The sequence below is a fragment of the Coregonus lavaretus genome, assembly GCF_964263955.1.
Source record: "Coregonus lavaretus genome assembly, chromosome: 11".
Lineage (NCBI taxonomy): Eukaryota > Metazoa > Chordata > Actinopteri > Salmoniformes > Salmonidae > Coregonus > Coregonus lavaretus.
Window position 1 is genome coordinate 49,297,515 of NC_139998.1, and position 23,713 is coordinate 49,321,227.

General features: G+C 43.4%; 2 protein-coding genes and 1 pseudogene across 3 annotated transcripts; 2 read left to right on the plus strand and 1 right to left on the minus strand.

Moving 5' to 3' along the window:
* The first annotated feature begins 91 nt into the window (after positions 1-91).
* Positions 92-6,259, plus strand: LOC311137572 (podocin-like; annotated as a pseudogene). The gene is made up of 10 exons: positions 92-99; positions 566-949; positions 1,967-2,039; positions 2,463-2,534; positions 2,875-2,938; positions 3,033-3,131; positions 3,240-3,302; positions 4,868-4,923; positions 5,699-5,763; positions 5,915-6,259. The product of its transcript is annotated as a podocin-like (transcript).
* A 471-nt stretch (positions 6,260-6,730) lies between these two features.
* On the minus strand, positions 6,731-17,416 carry LOC311137118 (axonemal dynein light chain domain-containing protein 1-like; the record flags this gene model as incomplete). Its single annotated transcript, XM_084171458.1, has 25 exons — positions 6,731-6,916; positions 7,057-7,187; positions 7,314-7,405; positions 7,689-7,796; positions 8,359-8,454; positions 8,887-9,033; positions 9,197-9,287; positions 9,529-9,731; positions 10,021-10,114; positions 10,256-10,472; positions 10,782-11,016; positions 11,352-11,421; positions 11,711-11,877; positions 12,130-12,231; positions 12,757-12,877; positions 13,148-13,252; positions 13,446-13,586; positions 14,226-14,347; positions 15,112-15,220; positions 15,478-15,534; positions 15,817-15,902; positions 16,186-16,288; positions 16,438-16,541; positions 16,745-16,929; positions 17,305-17,416. 25 exons carry the CDS (start codon positions 17,414-17,416, stop codon positions 6,801-6,803), a joined length of 3,114 nt encoding a protein of 1,037 aa, XP_084027584.1. The 3' UTR covers positions 6,731-6,800.
* Positions 17,417-19,883: 2,467 nt separating this feature from the next.
* On the plus strand, positions 19,884-22,897 carry LOC311137202 (uncharacterized protein). Its single transcript, XM_084171562.1, has 4 exons — positions 19,884-20,334; positions 20,486-20,610; positions 21,371-21,473; positions 21,651-22,897. The coding sequence occupies exons 1-4, from the start codon at positions 20,061-20,063 to the stop codon at positions 22,622-22,624; spliced, it is 1,476 nt and encodes a 491-aa protein (XP_084027688.1). The 5' UTR covers positions 19,884-20,060; the 3' UTR covers positions 22,625-22,897.
* The last annotated feature ends 816 nt before the right edge of the window (positions 22,898-23,713 follow it).

Consider the following 23,713-nt stretch of genomic DNA (forward strand, 5'->3'; position numbering starts at 1 on the left):
ACAAACATCTGAGTCTGCACATTCCCAACAGTGACTCCCGACCCAAGCACAAAGATCTCCAAATTACCCTTTTCCCAATGATAATCCTCACATGACTGGGTATGATCATGTAAACAAAACAAAAATTACAACTTACATTTCAAATGAATTTTCTAAATGTTGTCAGTTTTTGCATCTATTTTGATAGGGTTGCAAGTTATAGGCATAGTGTGTGTGTGTGTGTGTGTGTGTGTGTATGTGTGTGTGTGTGTGTGTGTGTGTGTGTGTGTGTGTGTGTGTGTGTGTGTGTGTGTGTGTGTGTGTGTGTGTGTGTGTGTGTGTGTGTGTGTGTGTGTGTGTGTGTGTGTGTGTGTGTGTGTGTGTGTGTGTATGTGTGTGTGTGTGTGTGTGTGTGTGCATGCACAGGTCAGGAGGGAGGGAGGAAGGTAAATAGCAAAGGACAACAAGCATCTTCAACTAGACAATAGCCTTGACAATAGCCTCCTCCCTGTCCTGTTGGTGATTGCGGCTGAGGAAGAGAGGGCAGTTGAAACCAAGACAGCCTCCCAAACAGTAATCCAACTAGCAACAACCTAGTTGGATGCTTCTCACCAGCCACAGACATTCCAAGAGGGATGGAGAAACATCCGGAGTCAGCTTCCCCTCGCCGCTCCCCGCGAGCAGGGAGGGTGGCAAATAGAGAACATTCCAGGTCCCCGACTTTCAGGGGCCGCCGTCACGGGGGCACCAAGACAGTGAGGCTCCCTGAGGAACATGAGGAAAGAAGGGTCAAAGAGGGATACCCAGGAGACCAAAGGAGAGGAAGAGAAAGAGATAGAAGACAGGCCAGTCAAGTCCACCTCAACTGTTGTGGATGTGCATAATGTGAGAGAGAAAGTGAGGGGAGAGGAGATCGAGGAGTTTATGGCCCTAATAGAGAGTGAATGGCAGGAGGAGGAAGGGAAGACATGTTGTCAATATCTAAATGTCATTATAAACTGGTTGGTTCGAGCCCTGAATGCTGATTGGCTGACAGCCGTGGTATATCAGACCGTATACCACGGGTATGACAAAACATGTATTTATACTGCTCTAATTACATTGGTAACCAGTTTATAATAGCAATAAGGCACCTTGGGGTTTGTGGTATATGGCCAATATACCACAGTTAAGGCCTGTATCCAGGCACTCCACGTTGCGTCGTGCTTAAGAACAGCCCTTAGCCGTGGTATATTGGCCATATACCACACCCCCTCAAGACTTATTGCTTAAATATACTGGGCCCGTATTCACAAAGTGTCCCAGAGTAGGAGTGCTGACTAGGATCAGTTTAGAAATCATAATGAATAATAGGGAGGAGCTAATCCTAATGAGCATTCCAACTCTGAGACACTTTGTGAATACGGCCCCTATTTTTTTATTTTAAATTATAATTTATTTTAAAGGACCTTAGTTTACTGTTACTGTACAGTATGTCTGAATGCAGTGTACTATAAGTCTGAATGTACTGTGCAGTAAGTCTGAATGTACTGTGCAGTATGTCTGTATGTACTGTGCAGTAAGTCTGAATGTACTGTGCAGTATGTCTGAATGTACTATACTGTAAGTCTGAATGTACTGTGCAGTAAGTCAGAATACACTGTGCAGTAAGTCTGAATACACTGTGCAGTAAGTCTGAATGCACTGTGCAGTAAGTCTGAATACACTGTGCAGTAAGTCTGAATACACTGTGCAGTAAGTCTGAATGCACTGTGCACAAGTCTGAATGTACTGTGCAGTAAGTCAATGTACTCTAAGTCTGAATGTACTGTGCAGTAAGTCAATGTACTGTAAAACTGAATGCACTGTGCAGTAAGTCTGAATGCACTGTGCAGTAAGTCTGAATGCACTGTACAGTAAGTCTGAATGTACTGTACAGTAAGTCTGAATGTACTGTGCAGTAATTCAATGTACTGTAAGTCTGAATGTTGGTATTTGTCTCCACCAGGTGTGAAGTCGAGGAGTCTTGGAGTGTGTGAGTGGCTACTCATGTCATCATCTACAACTGGTTCTGTGTGAAGGTAAGCTTTTTCCACCTCCCTGACTGTAAACAGATGACACAACGTATAACATACAGGATGTACTGTACATAATAGTATAAAACCTTGACGTTGACTGGGTAAAAATGTTTCAGGCAATAGTTCAGCTTAAAATGTTTCTGGGTTTGACTATTTTCCACATTGAGTTGAACAGCACTCGTCAAATAATAGATTTACTTATTGTATTATGTAAGCGCATCATTGAAATGTAATATTTTGTGAATGACTACATTGACAACGATTCAGAACACCATTTCTTTTTTAAGAATAATATAAAGTTTGGAGTGAGAATGTGTTTGGTTATTTGTATATTTCACTGACAAACACGGTGGGCTGTCTTTCTCTGTGTGTCATTCTGATAAGGCAAAGTATTGATGGACAGCTAGCCACTGTGTTGATTGACAGGTTGTGAGGGAGCATGAGAGAGCTGTGAGCTTCAGATTGGGTCACTTACTGCGAGGGAGACCCAGGGGACTTGTTATTATAATATTATTTGATGACTCATTGAACGAGTCATTGATAGTTTTTACGAATAATTGGATTGACTTAGGGACACACCTAGGGGGTTACTCGTAAAGTGGTATGACACAGGAAAACGTTATGACAAATGTTTTTCAAACATGGGAAGAAATGTCTTAGGCTAAGATGAGACATGCATCAAACCAATCTCTGTGAATTTCTCAAATGGGTTTGAAATGGATTTGAAAAGGCCACAACATAAGTCTTGTGAACAACCTCCATATGTTCATTATCCTGGACACTACACAGTATGTCAGTATCTCTCCAATCTCTATACTGTATGTGGTTCCAGGACCAAGGCCTACTTTTCTACCTCCCACTCCTCCATGTTTTCCAGAAAATACCCAAGGTCCCACAGTATGGTAACTCCTCTGACAGCCTACAGAGAAACACAATCTACATCAAATATTCAAATACAATTTCCTCTGAGCATGATTCTTTTACTTCTGTGCCCAGGTGGTAACCAAGGATCTGGTGAGCACGGAGTGTTATTACTGAATGGAGAACGTGGCTCTATGCAGCACTGCCCTGTCAAGTGTGAGTGCCGTGCTGCAGGTGGCACACCATTTTTTTTTCTTCACCTAGTCGGCTCGAGGATTCGAACCAGCAACCTACGGTTAATGGCCCGACGCTCTTAACCGCTAAGCTACTTGCCACCCCATTCTAGCCCACCACAACTTCACCCACATCCTTCTGGACAGGAAGAGGATCGCCCAAGAGATCCAGGTACCTAACCTATCGTTCAAATACTGTTTGCTCAGTCTAACTTATCTAGAGTGCCAGATAGGTGGGGTTTACAGTTTGGACTATCCAATTGGTCTGAATTTTTTGCAAATGTATTAAAAATAAAAAAACAGAAATACCTTATTTACATAAGTATTCAGACTCTTTGCTATGTGACTCTAAATTGTGCTCAGGTCCATCCTGTTTCCATTGATCATCCTTGAGATGTTTCTACAACTTGATTGGAGTCCACCTGTGGTAAATTCAATTGATTGGACATGATTTGGAAAGACACTCACCTGTCTATATAAGGTCCCACAGTTGACAGTGCATGTCATAGCAAAACCAAGCCATGAGGTCGAAGGAATTGTCCATAGAGCTCCGAGACAGGATTGTGTCGAGTCACAGATCTGGGGAAGGGTACCCAAACATTTCTGCAGCATTGAAGGTCCCCAAGAACACAGTGGCCTCCATCATTCTTAAATGGAAGAAGTTTGGAACCACCAAGACTCTTCCTAGCGCTGGCCGCCCGGGCAAACTGAGCAATCGGGGGAGAAGGGCCTTGGTCAGGGAGGTGACCAAGAACCCAATGGTCACTCTGACAGAGCTCTAGAGTTCCTCTGTGGAGATGGGAGAACCTTCCAGAAGGACAACCATCTCTGCAGCACTCCACCAATCAGGCCTTTATGATAGAGTGGCCAGACGGAAGCCACTCTTCAGTAAAAGGCACATGACAGCCCGCTTGGAGTTTGCCAAAAGGCACCTAAAGACTGTCAGACCATGAGAAACAAGATCTTCTGCTCTGATGAAACCAAGATTGAACTCTTTGGCCTGAATGCCAAGTGTCAGATCTGGAGGAAACCTGGCACCATCGCTACGGTGAAGCATGGTAGTGGCAGCATCATGCTGTGGGGATGTTTTTCAGTGGCAGGGACAGGGAGACTAGTCAGGATTGAGGGAAAGATGAACGGAGCAAAGTACAGAGAGATCCTTGATGAAAACCTGTTCCAGAGCGCTCAGGACCTCAGACTGGGGTGAAGGTTCACCTTCCAACAGGACAACGACCCTAAGCACACAGCCAAGACAATGCAGGAGTCTCTGAATGTCCTTGAGTGGCCCAGCCAGAACCCGATCAAACATCTTTGTAGAGACCTGAAAATAGCTGTGCAGCGACGCTCCCCATCCAACCTGACAGAGCTTGAGAGGATCTGCAGAGAAGAATGGGAGAAACTCCCCAAATACAGGTGTGCCAAGCTTGTAGCGTCATACCCATGAAGACTCGATGCTGTAATCGCTACCAAAGGTGCTTCAACAAAGTACTGAGTAAAGGGTCTGAATACTTATTTATACATTTGCAAACATTTCTAAAAACCTGTTTTTGCTTTGTCATCATGAGGTATTGTGTGTAGATTGATGAGAAAAGAAAAATATATATATATTTTAGAATAAGGCTGTAACGTAACAAAATGTGGAAAAAGTCAAGGGATCTGACTACTTTCCAAATGCACTGTATATATTCTCAACACTAGAGTGGATAATGCTGCTCTTTTATAGCAATCTACATGTGACTATCGATTCATTCTGCAGCTTGCCAATGTGGGATCAAGGTGGAGAGAGCAGAAATGTAAGACTGTCATCATTGACAGATTACATACAGGCATTTGTAACATTTCCTGAACAAAACAACGCAACAAGTCATTTAATTTTCAAAGGCTGGTGTCGTAAAAAATTATGTGAATGGAACAGGTACATGTTGGAATTGCCAAAAACGTATGTGTCCACTGCTGACTTGTGTGTGCGCCTTTCACCATTGTGATGGACTGAGAGGGTGGGTGTGCGAAGGCCGGTATATTCCTGCTCATTGGCTCTATCTGCTGGCCAGGAGAGAGGATGGCCAGGAAGGGTAAGAGCCTAATTACACACACCTGAATATAATTAGCTTGGAGGTTGGGTGGTGTTTATTATTTTTTTCCTGGCTTTGGCCAGATCTGTGTTTGGTCTGGAGCAGCAAGAGCTGACATGCAGAGCCTTCCAACGCTGGGAGGGATATCGAACCCAACTGGACAGGAACCTACTGGACGTTAATTGTCCGTAGACCTGAACCCAGTAAGGACAAGCCTGTTGGATTTCTGTTTCCTTTTGTTGGATACGCCAGGTAAACAGCTAAGGTGTACGGTAGCAGAGAGGGACCAGAAGACCCGTGTAGAAAGGCTCAAAGACGAGCTAGGTTTTGGTTTTATTGTTACCCAGCGCTGTGGCTCGTTCTGTTTCTTTCCATTAATAAAAGTCCTGGGTCGTTTCCCTGGAGAAAGGTCCATTTTGGTCTATGCTTGTGTTACTTCACTCTCATCACTTGTTGGCCAGCCTGCTCCCCCACCGCCACACCATGTTCATTTCAGAGAGGACCTTTGTCTCCCCATTGAGCTGAAGCATAGTCTAGCTGCTGAGACAAGCCCAAATCAAAGTACGTAGTCAAAGAGTTGTTTGTGTGTGTGTCCAGGCATCAACGCATGTCAGAAGGGAGGAATGATAAACATAAAAAGCCAAACAATAAGCATTGCCAACTTGCAGGCCTTGACCTCTGACCCTAGGCTACCCTCCTTCCTGTCCTGTAGGTGATTGCAGCAGAGGGAGAGAAGGCAGCCTGTGAGGCTCTGAAGTCTTCCCGGGACTCCCTCTGGTTCTGCCGCCGCCACCATCCACCTCCAGCTGCTACACACCCTCCGCACTGAGCGCTGGTCCTCACCATACCATCTGACCTCCTCACCCTGCCCCCTGACCTCTCACCCTTAACCGCTCCAGCCAATCCCATTCCGACAGGAGAGCCCAAAGAGAAAGACAGACTGGCCCATGATGTAGTAGACAGAGACAAAGGGAAGATACTCAATTTGGGTGCAAGAGCTGCGTGGTGGGTACCAGGGAACCTGATTTTGCCACTAGTTCTTTCATATCAGTGCTGATGAAGGGAAGGAGAGGACACCACTTAAGATTATTGAGATGCACCCTTCATATCAGATTGAAGAAATTTGAAAATCTAACTGATTGTTCGTTGTTTTTTTGGGGGGGGGGGGGGGGGATTCTCTGTAAATAAATATAAATCAGTATAAAGATTTGTTTTTATTGTATGATTTATACAACATACTGATGACACACTGCAAACCAGCTAAATCAGACAGTGTAATACGAAGGTAAACAGGGTCCATAATAAATAAATGACAGGATAATAATGTTATTTTTGAAAAGGAACCATATAGTATGAACATGACTAGAGGGAAGCATATTTCACACCATAAGCCTTCTGTAAGGACATGATTGCTTAACAAATAGCATGCAAATTACAGAACAACCAAAAAAAAGGCAACTGATTAAATACTGTTGAACGCCGAGACATACAATACTTAGACACGTTGCGTTTATTCATTTGTCAAATACAAAGTTGTTGGATCCTCAGAGCAGCCGAGTTTCACATTACCTCTGAAGCTACAGTACTGTTTTCAGGGTTCAGCGTTTCTTGGGCTTGGTTTGTTTGAGGCTAGGCTCAGGTTTCTGACTCACTGGTTTGGGTTCAGGGCTGGACACCTTTGACTTGGGAGATGCTGCCACAGACTGCTTGCTCACTGCAATGCAAATTGTATGGATGAGTGTTCCAAATCCAACAGTGTTGACCTGTCACAGAGGTGTGTTACGGTGTTGACCTATCACAGAGGTGTGTTACGGTGTTGACCTATCACAGAGGAGTGTTACGGTGTTGACCTACCTTTAGCCTCCAGACTAGTCCTGCCCTGTAGCTGTCTCTCCAGATCTTGGATCTTCTCCAGCGCAGCCTGGAGGGCCTCCTCTGCCTTTAAGGCCCGCTCCTCTGCTCGATGGACCCGGGCCTCAACCCCACTGACAGGCAGACAGACAGACACAGACAGGCAGACACACAAAATCAAAAAAGCACAGAGGCAAGATGGCCCTTGTAGGACAAAAGATAGAAAGAGTGTGGCCGCTCATTAATGACAAATAACTTACAGTAACTCGTGCTGAAGAACCCCTACTGTGGCCAGGGCATCAAAGGCTCTCTGACCGTTAGGTGTGTATGGACGGGCAACCATGACTTCAGTCTGCCGGAGGCCAAACAAAGAAGATTTGGACATTGGATCTGAATGTCGGTCTTTCTACAACAATGTTTTCATAATTAATTATAATATAATATGCCATTTAGCAGACGCTTTTATCCAAAGCGACTTACAGTCATGCGTGCATACATTTTTTTTGTGTATGGGTGGTCCCGGGGATCGAACCCACTACCTTGGCGTTATAAGCGCCGTGCTCTACCAGCTGAGCTACAGAGGACCACAGAGGACCAATTATATACTGGTAAGACACATAGCATCATGTACTGACCCCATCCAGCTGAATAGTATCCTCCCCCAGGGTTTGCTCAATGATGTTACCATCATGGCCTATCAGCTTCATAATAGAGCCAGCCTCTTCTGGATCCTCTGCCTCCACCTGCAGGTCAAAAATAGGTATTGCAGAGAAATTCCAAAACTGTAGTCGATGAGACACAACTTACCTCTGGTTCTCTGGACAATATTAATCGTGAGTGAAAATATGTGAAGGGTGAAGTTGCTAATAGAACTTGGGTCAGTTTAGCATTTCCCCATTAATGGTAAAGCTCATTCTAGATCTGCACCTAGGGGGAAATCTCACCCCGGAGCTGTAAAAAAACAAGTCACTAGCAAGTCAAATCAAATCAAAATGTATTTGTCACATGCGCCGAATACAACAAATGCTTACTTACAAGCCCTTAACCAACAATGCAGTTCAAGAAATAGAGTTAAGAAAATATTTACTAAATAAACTAAAGTAAAAAATTTAAAGTAACACAACAAAATAACAATAACGAGGCTATATACAGGGGGTACCGGTACCGAGTCAAGTCATTTAATTGATTTGGATTCAAATTCTTTTTTGAACACCTCTCAGGTACTGGAATAGGACATGGCCAGTTTTGTTTCAAAATGTGTTTTAGTAGTCTTTTTTGTTGTAGATACTGTAGGTGTTAGCTCACTATGTGTATGACCTCAATTAATTCCATTGGAGTCTTCTTGTTCTGTTCCTCTTCCTCATCCAAAGCCTCTAGTGGAACCACTGCAGGTCGGTTCATCTAAGGAATGTAGGTGACGTCATTATATATCACATAAACAAAGAACTTGACTTTTTAAACATGTTAAAAATTACATCCCAACCGGCCATCAAGCTAGTTGAATCAACGTTGTTTCCAACTCATTTCAACAACAACATTTTAGGCTATATTTCTCCTACTGATGATGCCAAATGAACACGGAAAACTGATTGGCTTTGAAAGAAGTCATCAACTTGAAGGAATTTGTGAATTTTTGTATTTTTGTCCCCCATCAAACTTTTTACCTACATCCATACATTTAACCTACAATGATATGTTAAAAAAATATATATATTAATTGCATTTACGTTAGTTTACATCTCAATCAAATGTAAATCAAAACTAGTATTAACACATCAGGTGGCTAACTGCAAGGTAGGGAGGGACCATAGTAAAGGGTTATGACAGGCTCACTAGAGATTCCATGCTGGGCATCGCAGAGGGAAGGAGTTCCGTGACAGAACGGGGGACCAAATTCAGTGTAACACGCAGCTCCACAGGACTGCCCTTCTTGTCGGACAGCAGGATCTGACAGGACTCCATCCACTCGCCACATTCCCTCTGAGCAGCGTGAACGCATACACACACACACACGAACGCATACGCGCATGCATGCACACACACGCACAAACACACACAACTTAGCATTCACATCCTTGAGTGCAAAATATTGAGAATGTTAGCATGCTCTACATAGCAAGCCTTTGTGTTGCTCAGTGAGTACCTGCAGTTTGTTGAGCTCAGAAAGCTCATTCTCTGTGTCATCCTGAGCCATGTTCCTCTGAATCTCTTCCTCCACAATGGTCCGGCAAGAGCTGCACAGAGAGAGAAAAACAAAGCTCTGAGTTAGTGCGAACCATCTTCTGACAGCCGAAATCCCCACGATCCACTCATCGCTAGGTTCACTCACTTTACCATCCAGTGTGGCTCAGTTGGTAGAGCATGGCCGCTTGCAATGTCAGGATTGTGGGTTCGATTCCCGCAGGGGCCACCCACACGAAAATGTATGCATGCACTACTGTAAGTCGGATAAAAGCTGCTAAATAGCATATTTACCGGGTGATATATTTGGAGAAGAAGTCCAGTTTCTTTGAGAGGTTCTTGGCATCTTCCTCTAGTTGCTCCAGGGAGACCTCCATGATGGCGGTACTGTTGAGCCCCGGCAGGGCGTCTTGCTCCTGGTCGTCACAGTGGTCTGGGACCATCTGGAGGAGCAGGTCCACCATCCAGCGAGTCAGAGCCGTGTGGATGGAGTTCACCTGGAAACACAGGGTATAGACATTATGTAGGGGCTGGAGGGGTAGATTTCTCAAATGGTACACTATTCCCTTTATAGTGAACCTATTCCCTTGATAGTGCACTATATAGGGAATATGGTGCCATTTGGGACACATCCAATATCTTCCCAGAAGGTCCCTGGTCAAAAGTAGTGCACTATAAAGGGAATAGGGTGCCATTTGGGATGCATATATAAAATCAAACGTACACACATTCCAATAGCAGGTAAAGGAATTGCTATCCAGGGACAGCTATGCCCGTCTCCAGTACCTCCTCACATAGCCTGCGGTTCTCACAGTCAAAGAAGTTGGCTTGGGTCAAGATGAACTCCCGGAGAGTGTTGAAGACATCATCAATCTCAATCCTGGAATAGACACAAATTGTTTGAATTTTTTTTTTTATCGCCACAAACGGGCTCTGGTCAAAAGTAGTGTACTATATAGTGAATATTGTGCCATTTGGGACAAACATATAGACAGTACAAAGAGGGGCCAGGAGAACTCACTGGACGTGCGGTTTGTGCTTGACCCTCTCATTCTCTGGCTGGGTGCTGTGGGCGTGCTGCAAGGCCTCCTCCGCCAGCAACATCCAGCTACCCAGGGCCTTCTCCAGCTTCAGCCAATCACAGTGGGGGAGCCTCTCGGTGCGGCCAACCAGAGCCTTCAATCGGGTGGCCCAGAATTCCATCACCCCGACCAGACACATCAGTTGCTTGTGGATTCCTGAAAGGGCCACACAGACCAGTTGGTAAGGGATACATTCAGGTATTTATGAGATTATCAGGGTTCTTCAGTATGGACCAAAATTAGTTGAATGAGGGGGGTTCGTGATGGGATGAAGAAAAACCCTGCACACCCAGTACGTAGCTCTCCATAATTCTACCCTCGTGCTACAGTTTCCTGTGTTCTGCTGTATATTCCCTCCAGACTGCGTCCGTCTCGCTCACTGCTATAGAAATATAATCTATAGAACATGCATCCTACTCAAATCAACTTTTCTGTGACGATGGGTCATTCCATTTCTATGCTCACCGCTCTCGCCGTTGATGCGCGTTCCCAGCTGCTTGTGGAGCTCTGACACGGCCAGGCACAGCTCCCTCATAGCCTCCTGGCCCCTGGGGGGCTCTCCGTCTGGGGCCGGGTGTCTCCTGAAGAGCCGGCGGCCCACCTCCTCCCAGGCCTCCTGCAGCTGGCCCAGCATGTTGAGGGTCTCCTGGCAGGAGAGGAGGTCCTCGCCCCCGTAGCGCTCACACTGAATGGTCAACACCTGGAGGATGGGAAGGGGGAGAGGATGGAGATGTTAGTGGGATGGTCAGTTATACATGACTCACAACAGCAGCAACTTTGGTGGATGGGCAACCAGGCCAGCTCAGTACAGCTAAGCTTGTCTCAGCACAGTTTGTCTCAGTAATATGTAAAGGTTATTATAGTGGTGCTACACTGGTGACATACAGTGGAGCAGTATTCTTCAATCCTGGTCATGGGACTCACAGAGTGTGCAGGGTTTTGTTCCAGTCCAGTACTAAAATATATCCGGTGATACACATATAAAACCGTTAAAAACCTCAACATTAAAACAGGAACAGAATAAAAAAATCTTACATTTGACCACTGTTTTAAATCTGAATAAAGCTGTTCTTCGGAAACTTTCTCAAATTTTGGATCCGGGCTTCTACAAAACAAAACAAACAAAACAAACAACAACACAGTGATATGAAGACAAAACAATGACAACTGCTCTCTCGTTAATAATAATATTAATATGCCATTTAGCAGACGCTTTTATCCAAAGCGACTTACAGTCATGCGTGCATACATTTTTGTGTATGGGTGGTCCCGGGGATCGAACACACTACCTTGGCGTTACAAGCGCCGTGCTCTACCAACTGAGCTACAGAGGACCTCGTGACAGGCTGACAGTCATTTCTATGAGTAGGTGCCAATGGGCATGTCTACGCTACCTGATGTTGGTGCCAATGGACGTGTGCCATTTGACGATGTCAGCCTGTATGCTTCTTATCCCCTCACACTGGCCGTGCTCAGCCTCTCTCAGACTCTGCACGAAGGACGTCAGCTGCTCCTTCCACTGCTCTGTCAGCTGCATGATATGGTTCAGGTCTTCTGTGTCCTACGGGAAACAAGGTTTATGTTTCATTATTATTTGCATCAGTATGAAGTTGAATGGAGTGAATTTTATTCAAATTCAGTCAATTTGGCAGTATATGAGGGATGTGACCATGACAACATAGAAAATCGGGAAAAATTGGATATTGGGGGTGCATGATTTGAATGATTTGTTAAATAATGTATCAATAATAGATCATTTCAGAAAAGCAGGAATTCCCATCCCTGTGAGGGGCCTTGACAGTGTGGAGTTTACCTTGGAGGTCAGGAAGACTGTAAAGTGCTCGGCAGTCTTGGTCCAGGTCTGCTCACTAACGTGAAGCCTGCTGGCCAGCTGGAGGTTGTTTAACTTGATCACCTGGGAGGAAACAAATGAATATCAACAACTCAGATACATATATATAGGGTTGTATTCATTAAGGTACTTAGTAGCGAAACATTTTGCAACAGAAAACTAAAATGTCCTGGTAGCTCCTCCCTGTTTCTTCCGTTTGGTGCCAAAAGAATAAACCCCAGTTAACACTAGGATCAGGACGAGAGGAGTCTGCTCCCTTCTCTTCTCCCCTTCACTTCCTTCACTTTGAGATCTATGTCCTAACCTAGCTATGCATTCCATTGTATTTCAACATGTGGCTGACAAGGACTGACGGACGGACAGACAGACAAGCTAGATGGAAAGAAAGACAGACAGAAATACTGACAGAAGGACAGCAGGCCGACAGACAAGACAGACGGACAGACAGACAGACAGAGACAGACCTTGAGGGCCAGGTTATAGGTGGTAAGAAGGGACGGGCAGACAGACTGACAGAGACAGACAGACAGAAGAACAAAGACAGAAGGATAGAGGAACGGACGGGCGGACAGACAGACAGAGACCGACCTTGAGGGCCAGGTTATAGGTGACTCTGCTCCACAGGTCCCTCTCGTCCGTCAGTCTGGCCACCTGTCCCTCCAGTCTCCTCCTCTGCATCTCGTACAGGTCATGGTACTCTCCCACAATACTGAAGATACAGGTACATAGTCATAGGTCATACATCCAAGTACAGTTTACAGTACATAAGAGTTGTTCCTACTTTTTTATATTTAGCCATGTGTGTACATATTATGTATCCCAGATTATTTTCAGAGATTTTGTCTTTGCAAAGTTTGCACAATTTAGATAGGGGATAGAAGACAACAAGCAAAGCTGAAAACATGAAAGTTAGTGAAGAGGGCCTGTGTACAGTATGCACAGCAGCAGCAGGTATGATGATGGCCAATCAGTCACTTACTCAGAGTTCTTCTGTGATTGTTCCAGAGCCTTGGCCAGCTCCTCCTGGGCTCTCTCAGCCTGCGTGGACACATACCCGTCATGCTCCCTCATCTTACACAGCTCTCTGAAGTGCACACACACAAGAATACACAGGCAAAAATCATATACATAGCTCAGGGAAAAAATCGTATACACGTTATCTATTGTACATATCAATATAGATTCTGTAAATGATGACACTCATATAACAGACACACACCCACTCACAACCAACCCCCCCCCAACACACACACAAACACACACAGTCCCAGGCTCACGTGTTGAGCTTGGTGATGGCGCTCCTGAAGCAGATGATCTCCTCTGTGAGCCTGCGGTCCAGAGCTCTCTGGGCCAGTGTCTCTGTGTGGAGACCCTTCAGCTGCCTGGGGATACGGTCCAACAGAGCCACATACCTCTGTCTGGACCACAGGAGAGCACAGGGAGGGACATGGTTAGACCTACATTGAGTATACCAAACATTAGGAACCCCTTCCTAATATTGAGTTGCAAAGGGACGCTGGCCCATGTGGACTCCAATGCTTCCCACAGTTCTGTCAAGTTGGCTGGGTGTCCTTTGGATCGTGGACCATTCTTGATACACACGGGAAACTGTTGAGTGTGAAAAACCCAGCAGTGTTGCAGTTCTTGACAAAAAACGGTGCGCCTGGCACCTACTACCGTACCCCGTTCAAAGGCACTTAAATATTTTGTCTTGCCCATTCACCCTCTGAATAGCACACATACACAATCCATGTCTCAATTGTCTCAATGCTTAAAAATCCTTCTTTAACCTGTCTCCTCCCCTTCATCTACACTGATTGAAGTGGATTTAACAAGTGACATCAATTAAGGGATCATAGCTTTCACCTGGATTCACCTGGTCTGGTCAGTTTATGTAATGGAAAGAGCAGGTGTTCTTAATGTTTTGTACACTCAGTGTATATACTGGATCCTGGATCGTATTGATAAGGGCACACGGCACACTGTAGCGAAGAGTTTGCAACAGAAAACAAGCATTTTTTATTGGACAAGTTCATGGACCCCCCCGCCGTACTTACCTGAGCTTAGCCAGGAGCTGTCCTCTCTCAGCACATTCCACACTGACCTGTCGGATCAGCTCATGGAACACTATGTTGTAGATGTTCTGTTCCACACGCACCAGCTCTAGAAGGCCTTGCATCTGGGAAGGGGTGTCAAAAAATCGGATCAAATCAAATTGTATTTGTCACATGCGCCGAATACAACAGGTGTAGACCTTACAGTGAAATGCTTACTTACAAGCCCTTAACCAACAATGCAGTTTTAAGAAAAATAAGTGTTAAGTAAAAAATAGATAAGTAAAAAATAAAAAATAATTAAAGAGCAGCAGTAAAATAACAGTAGCGAGGCTATATACAGGGGGTACCGGTACAGAGTCAATGTGCGGGGGCACAGGTTAGTCCAGGTAATTGAGGTAATGGCACCCTATTCTCAAATGGCACCCTATTCACTATAGAGCACTACTTTTGACCCGGGACCCATAGGGCTCTGCTCAAAAGTAGTGCACTCTAGGGAATAGGGTGCCATTTGGAATGCAAACGATATAATCAAACAGATTTAGTGGAGAGGCACAGAGAACAAAATTAGCTACAATGGTTCAATTAAGTCAAAGGTAATGTCCTGTCCAATCCAGTTCAGTTAACTACATTATGTCACTTCAGGAAACGTACATATGTTACTTATGCCAATTCGGTCGCACTTGATTTGAACTGTACGTCATTACAGTGTCATAATCTTGTCATAAACATGACACAACAAATGTGATCAAATGTCAGAGACAGAAAGCTATAGAATAAACAGAATACTGCTTGCGTCCCAAATGGCACCTTATTCCCTATTTAGTGCATTATTTATATACCTCGGGAATAGGGTGCTATTTGGGATTGACTCTGTATCCTGGTTTACCTGTGAGAGTCCAGTCAGGCCTCTGTCCTCCTGGTTGACCCCTGCTCTGTCCAACATCTCATCCATCACCTTCATCAGCTGCACAGCCTCCAGCCGCCCGCTGGGCCTCCTGTGACATACACACACAGACATACACACAAACACACACACACACAAACACACACATAACAGTGGTCACCAACCCTGGTTATGAGAGCTACAGTGTGTGTACAGATCAAGAACCTGATCAGCTGAATTAGGTGTTAGTGCTGGCCTAGAACAAAAGCCTGCACTTCCTGTAACTCTGAGTACTGCTATGGAAGTTTGCCATCATGATCCATAGTCATTCAGAACACTGCATGTTGACATGATCACTCTTTCACTCACATTGATGGAAAGACTTTGAGCATCCTTTCATTGTCCTCCAGCAGTACTGTGAATTTACTAAAATGGGAGAGAGGAATAGAAGTCAGAAGGTGAGTACATTATCATTAAGCGGAAGGGGGAAATACAACACATGGGGCGGCAGGTAGCTTAGTGGTTAAGAGCGTTGTGCCAGTAACCAAAAGGTCGATGGTTCTAATCCCCGAGCCGACTAGGTGAAAAATCTGTCGATGTGCCCTTGAGCAAGGCACTTAACCATAATTGCTCCTGTAAGTCGCTCTGGATAAGAGCGTCTGCTAAAAGACAAAAAAAAATAAACACAGTAGAATCCTCTTCACTCACTCATCATAGCACTCCAGTCCTTGCACCCCTTTGTTTTTCACAATGTGATATTCCTCTGGGATGAGGCTCTCAATAAGGCTCATGTCCTGGGGAGAACAACACAAGGGCATGTTAAACCACACAGCACAGACTGTGTCTGGTAATGACCGTGTCTGGAATCAGCACAATTCATTGACGATGGCCACACATTTAAAGGCAATGGCATTTGGGTGCACTCGTTTGCGTCGCCCAGTGCCCCAGGTGCGTGGAGATTTCACTTTAGGACCAATGGAATAGTCTAAAATGTGCCTCCGCAAATCTGGGGCACCGGACTTTGCAAAACGTAAGCGCCCATTTGTGTTTTTATATGGATGCTCGGGCTCTGCTTGCCTTTTGAATGCCCTGTGTGTGGGTGGTGCCCCTGTCAGCCATGGGTGGCAGTGGAATCCTCTCCCTCTGAGAGGCCATGGAATCACACAAAAAGGAGATGTCCCTGAGCCAACACACAGTACACAACACAAAACAATCACAGACAGAAAATTAGCAATGTATTTTTCTATAAACATGTAGGTAAACCGATATGGCATCCCCCCCATGGCTTTTGCATTGCAAATTCCCAACAAGGATTCTTATTGGTCAAACCGGCCCGCTCCAGTCAATGATGTCGGCTGGTCGAGAAAGTATTTGTATTTCTTGCGTCCGACTGGGTGATGCCAAACCGCGTCCGTGTGTCGTATTCCATGGACCTAAGGGAGGCAGTTAAACCAACCATAAACAACCATAGACAAACAAAAAACAATGTACTTACAAACAATGTAGGGACACTGTAGTGACTTCCTGGGACCACGCATTGAGAATGTGGCAGTAGTCTGGTTAGACTTGACTCTGGCATTTGACATCTATGCTGGACCAAAACACACTAAAGCCCTGGACCAGAGCTAGACCATACCTTGAAGTCTTTGGGGGTCTTGGTTAGCTTTGGGAGTCCCAGCCTATCATGGGGACAGATGGTTGAGGTGAGGGTGGCCAGGAGCTCATCTGGGATCAAGTCATTCTGCATCGGGACAAGCTGCATCTTTGATCGATCTGTCACTGACACCTGTTTCTCTTTCAGCTCAGGGAGTTCTTTAAGGGCTGAGGACAGGACACACACATACAAAATAATGCTCAATTGAATCAATGTATTTATAAAGGTGTTCTGCAAAGTAGTGTATTGTAAGGGAAAATGTCTGAAAGCTGAAATATTGGAATTCATAGGTACATGATAGAGATAGAGTACATGTTATGACAGCTACTGTTGCAAGCTGTGTGTAACTAGGGTCAGTGCTATCCGAGTCCTTGGGACGTCCCTACCCTAAACCTAACCTTAACCCTTACCTTAACCATTTTAAATGTCAACTTCAATGGGGTAGGGTTGTCCCAAGGATCCCGGATAGCAGGGACCGTGTAGCTAGTAGCTAGCTAGCTAGATAGACACACCACGCATACACCTGTCTGTCCATAGCTTACCTCTGTCATGATCTTCCACAGGTGATACAAGAGAATGACTTGACTTTATCCTCCGGCCCTCTGGTTTCGGTAAGACAGGAGGTGACGGGCTTGATTTTATGGATGCAGACATAATCAACTAACGTTAGATAGCTAGCTAGGTAGCTACAACATGTAAACAATAGTAGCGCGCTAACTAACGTTAGCCAAAAATTGCCCAATTAACGTTAGCATGTTCGCATGTAGTCGATAACTCGCCACTTCCAAGCAACTTTGTTCTGCATACCGTTGTTATAAATATTAGCCTCCATGAGAGAACAAAGTAGCTAGCTAAAACCTCATTGAAAAACTTGAGTGTCACTGGAATTATTTCAAAACTCCTGTCAGTCACTTCCCCCCCATGGAGTTGTTGCTATGGACGCTCAACTGCAGCAGATGGGCGTGTCTGTAGACTAGGAGGGTCGGAGAAAATCCCTCGTTCCCATGGGGAGTCCAAATTTCATAAACCCAGGAGGTTGGTGGCACCTTAATTGGGGAGGACGGGATCGTGGTAATGGCTGGAACTGTATCAGTGGAATGGTATCAAAGACATCAAAAACATGGTTTCCATGTGTTTGATGCCATTCCATTTGCTCCGTTGCAGCCATTATTATGAGCCATCCTCCCCTCAGCAGCCTCCACTGAGGACTAGTAATATATTTGCTTGCATTTCGATCTCAATATAAGGCTCTGCAAAAACGATAAACACCATTTTCGTCCACACAAGACATGAAAGAACACCATCACTCTAAAATAAATATAGCCTCCTACTTTCATGCATTCAGGAATAATCCCATGATAAGAACATTTCTAATCCCATGATAAGAAAAAAACAAAATGTTTTGGTCGCTGGTTCTAATCCCCGAGCCGACTAGGTGAAAAATCTGTCGATGTGCCCTTAAGCAAGGCACTTAACCCTAATTGCTCTGGATAAGAGCATCTGCTAAATGACTAAAATGTAAAACATGTCTTCAATAATGGGTGAGGTTAAATTATTAATAATCTCTAGGGTAATGCCAGTTAAGAACAGTGGCGTCATTTGACATGAACGCGTTTGCCATTTTTATTTGAATACTAGAATGGATATAATATAATTGCAATAGTGCAGTGATTACTTTTTAAATTTTAAATACTGTTGAAGTGTATAGGAACTTGTTTTCCTAAAGGGAAAAGTACCTCTCAAAATAGTTTCTACTGCATATAGTTTAATATGACAAACATACTTAATTTATATAGACAAAAGTATGAACATGTAAATATTACCCTATGTTCATTGGTACTGTAAAATGCAGACGATTCTTGTTCCATGTTTGAGGTGAGGTGTGTCTGGGATATGAAGTCCAAAGAAAATAATGCTGATCTGATAATCCCTCTCCCTTCTTCACCCTCTCTCTGTCTGCCCTCATGCCAAACCTATAGTTACTAGGCTACCATTCACTGCAAATATGATTCCTCCTATGTGAAGAGTGGGGTGTGTGTGTGTGTGTGAATGTGTTTGCTGGACTTTTTGTTTGCTGACTGTTTGCACAGAATATGCTCCAGGGGCATTTCATAATTAAATAGTTGGTTTTGGACTAATTTAGTATTTTTCATTTTTCTCTTATGTGACTCCTAACACCACTACTAATAATTATAAAATCACAATAGAAGTGAAAACTGATAAAACATAAAACTGTCGCCAAAAAAAACAATCATGTTGGCCCTCGGCTTGGCATGCCTGACCAAATTTGGCCCTTTTGTTAATCTAATTGGGGAACCCCTGGTCTATGTCATGGAAAGAGCAGGTGTTCCTAATGTTTTGTACACTCACTTTATGTACAAATGTGTTGGATGTGCGCTGACAATGAAATTGTTATTGTCTAATGCAGACTATTCTACCTATTTGCTGTATAATCAAATACAAACAATTGATTAAAAAATCATGCTACTAATCACAAAAGCAAGTAAATCAATGCTTGTAGACAATAGTTAATCAGGTGACAATGCATGGGAATGTGTCCTGGGGAGTGTAAATGCTTGTTATCACTTTAGTGTTGTTTTGCACATTTAGCCACACCCTAGCAAATTTTGTAACGTTTTGAGTTTAAAAACATGTTAAAATGATTCAAACGTAGGCCTATGCTATTTTTATGTGTAGGTCCATCCACATAATTATATAGAACAGTATTGTAATGTGTATCTATTGACTTAAAATAAATACTTTTTTGTAACACACATGAAGGTGTTTATATGTCGTTTTTTGGGTCCAAGTTAAAAAATAAAAATAATTGTCTTCATCTCTGTGCCGTGTATCTATATCTCTATATCCTCTATTCTCACATTTCTAATGACACTCAGACATATCCGACAATTGTAGGGACTAAATGTACTATATTTCTAATTCCATTTCTATTGATGGTTTATGTAAAGACTCGAATAACCCCCTTCATCTGTGGTTTATGTCTGTAGTCCAAGCTGGACGGGCGCGTGCGCAGTATATGCAATGACTTCCAACAAGCAACTCCATTGGCTAAGAATTTGGAAACGGGAATTGGCGTAGTACTCTCACGCAGTTTTGTAGTACGGAAGGCTTCTTCGTTTACAGTAGGTTGGAGTCACTGTTACAACTGTAACGTTATAAACCCTCTAACAACATCAACTGACTCATAGGCAAGTGCCGTTTGTCTGTGTAGATTAGGTTACAAAATAGTTTGAGGGTACCGGTTATAACAAGATTGTCAGGCCATTTGTGGGACACAATGTCGTCTTCTGTTCCTTTTCACACACAGCTCACCTCCATTATGGAGGTCTTGATGAACGCGGCCGTGGCAGAAATATGCGAACTTGTGGACGATGGATATGCCGTTTTACACTTGGAAATATCTCGAAGTCAAAAAGAAAATGAAGTTTTGAGGGAGAGGTTACAGATAATGGAGACGCGTAATGCGCATGGACATGGAAAGAAGTCAGTAGGCCTAGCTCACGAGCGCTCCATCAGAAATCATCTCCCAGTGAGACCAGTCCTCAACTTGGGTAACTTCTGTTTACAATTGCAGTGATTTAAGCAACGTTTTTGATATCACGACTATTTTACTATCACCGTAGTCAATTCTATAGTTTTCATGGGGTTTCTCCTAATTTATGTTGTGCCAGGTCCGCTTTTAACTCCTTGTTGTGTATTTAGAGACTGGTGAATATCGAAATAACGGGAGTCCCATGGGGAAAGAGTTGAACAACCTTTGCAGCGATGGGGAGCATCCAAGCAAAGAAGATGAAGATTCTGTAAAACAGTCTTGTGCTGTTATGAAGGTAGATTACTAATAATGTGACAAAATGTAAAATATGTCTTATCTGGGAAATGTTAACAACGGGTTCAGGCACACTAGTTAAAAATGCAGTACTGGTATGATATTCTAGGACAGGAGTGCTCAAGCACTATTTGTGAATGTCGGGTCACACAAATGTACTAGGTGGCAAAGGTCCAGATGGATAATGTAATTTATCGGCGTAGTAACAAACCCACACCTCCCAACCCATGCGACCATACACTGTTCACACCCCTCGTTTACGGAGAGAAAATGTAGCATTTTTTAAAGCAAATTTCCCGCAACTCTACACATTTTGCGTGGAGCAGAGATTTTGTAAAAATGTTTTAAAGCTAATTTCCTGCAATTCAACGCATTCTCCCATGTCTTATGTGTGTTTATATGATACCAGGGGTCGAAGCCCCGACCGAGTAAAAAAGCCCCAACCTTGTATTTTATTTTTTTCGGGACCCGCAGTCCGTATTGACCCCGTTCTGGGTCCGGATCCGGTCCGCAGTCCACCAGTTGAGTATGGGTAGGTCTAGGAGTTCTTCTCAAAGGGCTATTACATTATTACTTTATTTACATAATTGGAGTGACATGCTCTTCTTGATATGTTATTGAACGTTTTTTAAAATTGGCATTGGTCATAAAAAAGTGCATATTCAATACATACAACAATACAGACCATACTAACAGAATGATCAATGAGAGGTCATATTATTGAAAACTTTTAAGAAAGGATGAATCTGGTTCCCTTACAGTCTATGGTGAAGGAGATGCGTAAGCCTGGGTGCATCCAAATCAAAGAGGAAAGACTGGAGGGCACCATAAGCCTACAGAATGACCCAAGGATAAAAGGGGAGAGTAAGTGCAATGGAGGCCTATAATAAAATGTCAAATGCCAGTCATATGGAATGGAATTATCTATACTAGAAAATACCAACCCCATCTTAGAATGATTTCTCCAAAAGTCAAGGAAAGGCAATTATACACGATGATTCACTGTTCAGTTATATTTAATCAATTATTTCCTCTCTATAGGCAGTGTTGAATCAGGTGCTGATGAAGACCAAATGGATGTGATTGGGCACACTCAGACCGACAGTCTCTTTGAGGACTATGATCCTCACATCAACGCAGACCAAGAGAGGGAGAGCACGTTCCAGAAGCTTCAGCATACGAACGTTGCACACCACGTACAGAGGCAGGCATACTCAGGCAAGTGGACACCAAGAAGCACTGAAACAGATTCTGAGGATCCAGCTTGCTCTTATGCTGCGGAAATGAGCCCCATTCGTGTCACAGCTCACACAAAGCAACAACAGACTTCCATAGCTGAAAAAACGTTGTTAGCTGTTGAATCTCACAATGTGAAACCAGAGGCTGCAATGCTTGATTCTGGACCCTATGAAGAAAAATATAAATCTAGCAGTAATGATAATAATTATTATGATAATGATAGCAGTAATGATTTGCATCCGCAAAACAGCATCTCTTCCGAGGCTAGTGAAAACTTTGGAAATATTTTCTCTAACAGTGAAGAAAATATAAGAGAGAACACAGCAAGGCCAAAGGTGGGCATAGTCCAACGCTACATGGCAGGACATGACATTCAACACAGGGTTGGCAAGCGAGAAAAACGTTTTGTTTGTGGCTTCTGCAGAAAAAGCTTCACTTGTCCAAAGTATCTTCAGTCTCACCAGCGGGTTCACACAGGAGAGAAACCCTTCAGCTGCTCTCAGTGTGGGAAGAGGTTCGGCCAAGCTGGTTATCTGAAGAAACATCAGAACGTCCACACGGGAGAGAAACCATTTGTTTGCCCACTGTGTGGAAAGCGGTTTGCGGACTCAAGTAATCTCATCAGACACAAGAGTGTTCACACAGGAGAAAGACCCTTCATCTGCATTCAGTGTGGGGAGAGGTTTGCTGCGAAAGACAACCTTAGAATTCACCTAGAGAGAAACCATTCTGGTTGCTCAAGTGCTGGAGATGTGATGTCACCGAGTATACCATGAACATGATTAGTCATGAATAATTCTGCTTTTTATTTTTTTTTGACTGAACTCGTTTTGTCTGAAATGCGCTATTTGTCATTTACAGTTGAGGACTAGTTTTGTAACAAAATGAATGGAATTATAAAACAAATTATTTTTAATGTGGACCTCCATTAATATTCATATTTATTTAAATTCATATTTCAAGTGCTGCAAGCAATATATGAAAGGTGCAAGAAACTTTTTTTCAGAATTACCCCTGAAAATGTATGTTTTTGTGAAATAAACAATTTTAAGAATAAGGCCGTGACCTTGCGATTTCCCTTCAAAATAAAAGTCCCGCAAATGAAGATGGTAAAAAATTATACAAATGGTAGAAATTTGTAAGACTTATAATTTTGTTTAACAATGTCAAAAAACAAAAAAAAGTTAGCCTTAAAGGGGCATTCAGAAATAGAAACAATAACAAAGCGTCACCTTGCCCCTGATTCAGTAAAAAGCTGAGGGATGGGGCAGGAGAAATGTAACCACTCTCAAATTCATAGACAAAACTATGGAAAATTATAGTTTTAACCATGTTTTGATGCTATATTGTTTAAATTTTCTAAGTTTACAAACATTGGAGTAAAACAAGCTGATATTTTGGGTTCTGATGGGGTGCGACAGTTGAACAAAGCTCATGAGGCATTTATAAGTTATATTCTTCAAGAATCAATGAGTACATATCATTCGTTTATACAGTGCCTTCGGAAAGTATTCAGACCCGTTGACTTTTTCCACATTTTGTTACGTTACAGCCTTACTCTAAAATGGATTAAATAAAATCCTCAGTAATCTACACACAATACCCCATAATGACAAAGCGAAAACATATTTTTTGAACATTTATAAGAAGAAGAAAAAAAAAACTTTTTACATAAGTATTCATACCCTTCACTATGAGACTCAAAATTGAGCTCAGGTGTATCCTGTTTCCATTGATCATCCTTGAGATGTTTCTACAACTTGATTAGAGTCCACCTGTGGTAAATTCAATTGATTGGACATGATTTGGAAAGGCACACACCTGTCTATATAAAGTCCCACAGTTGACAGTGCATGTCAGAGCAA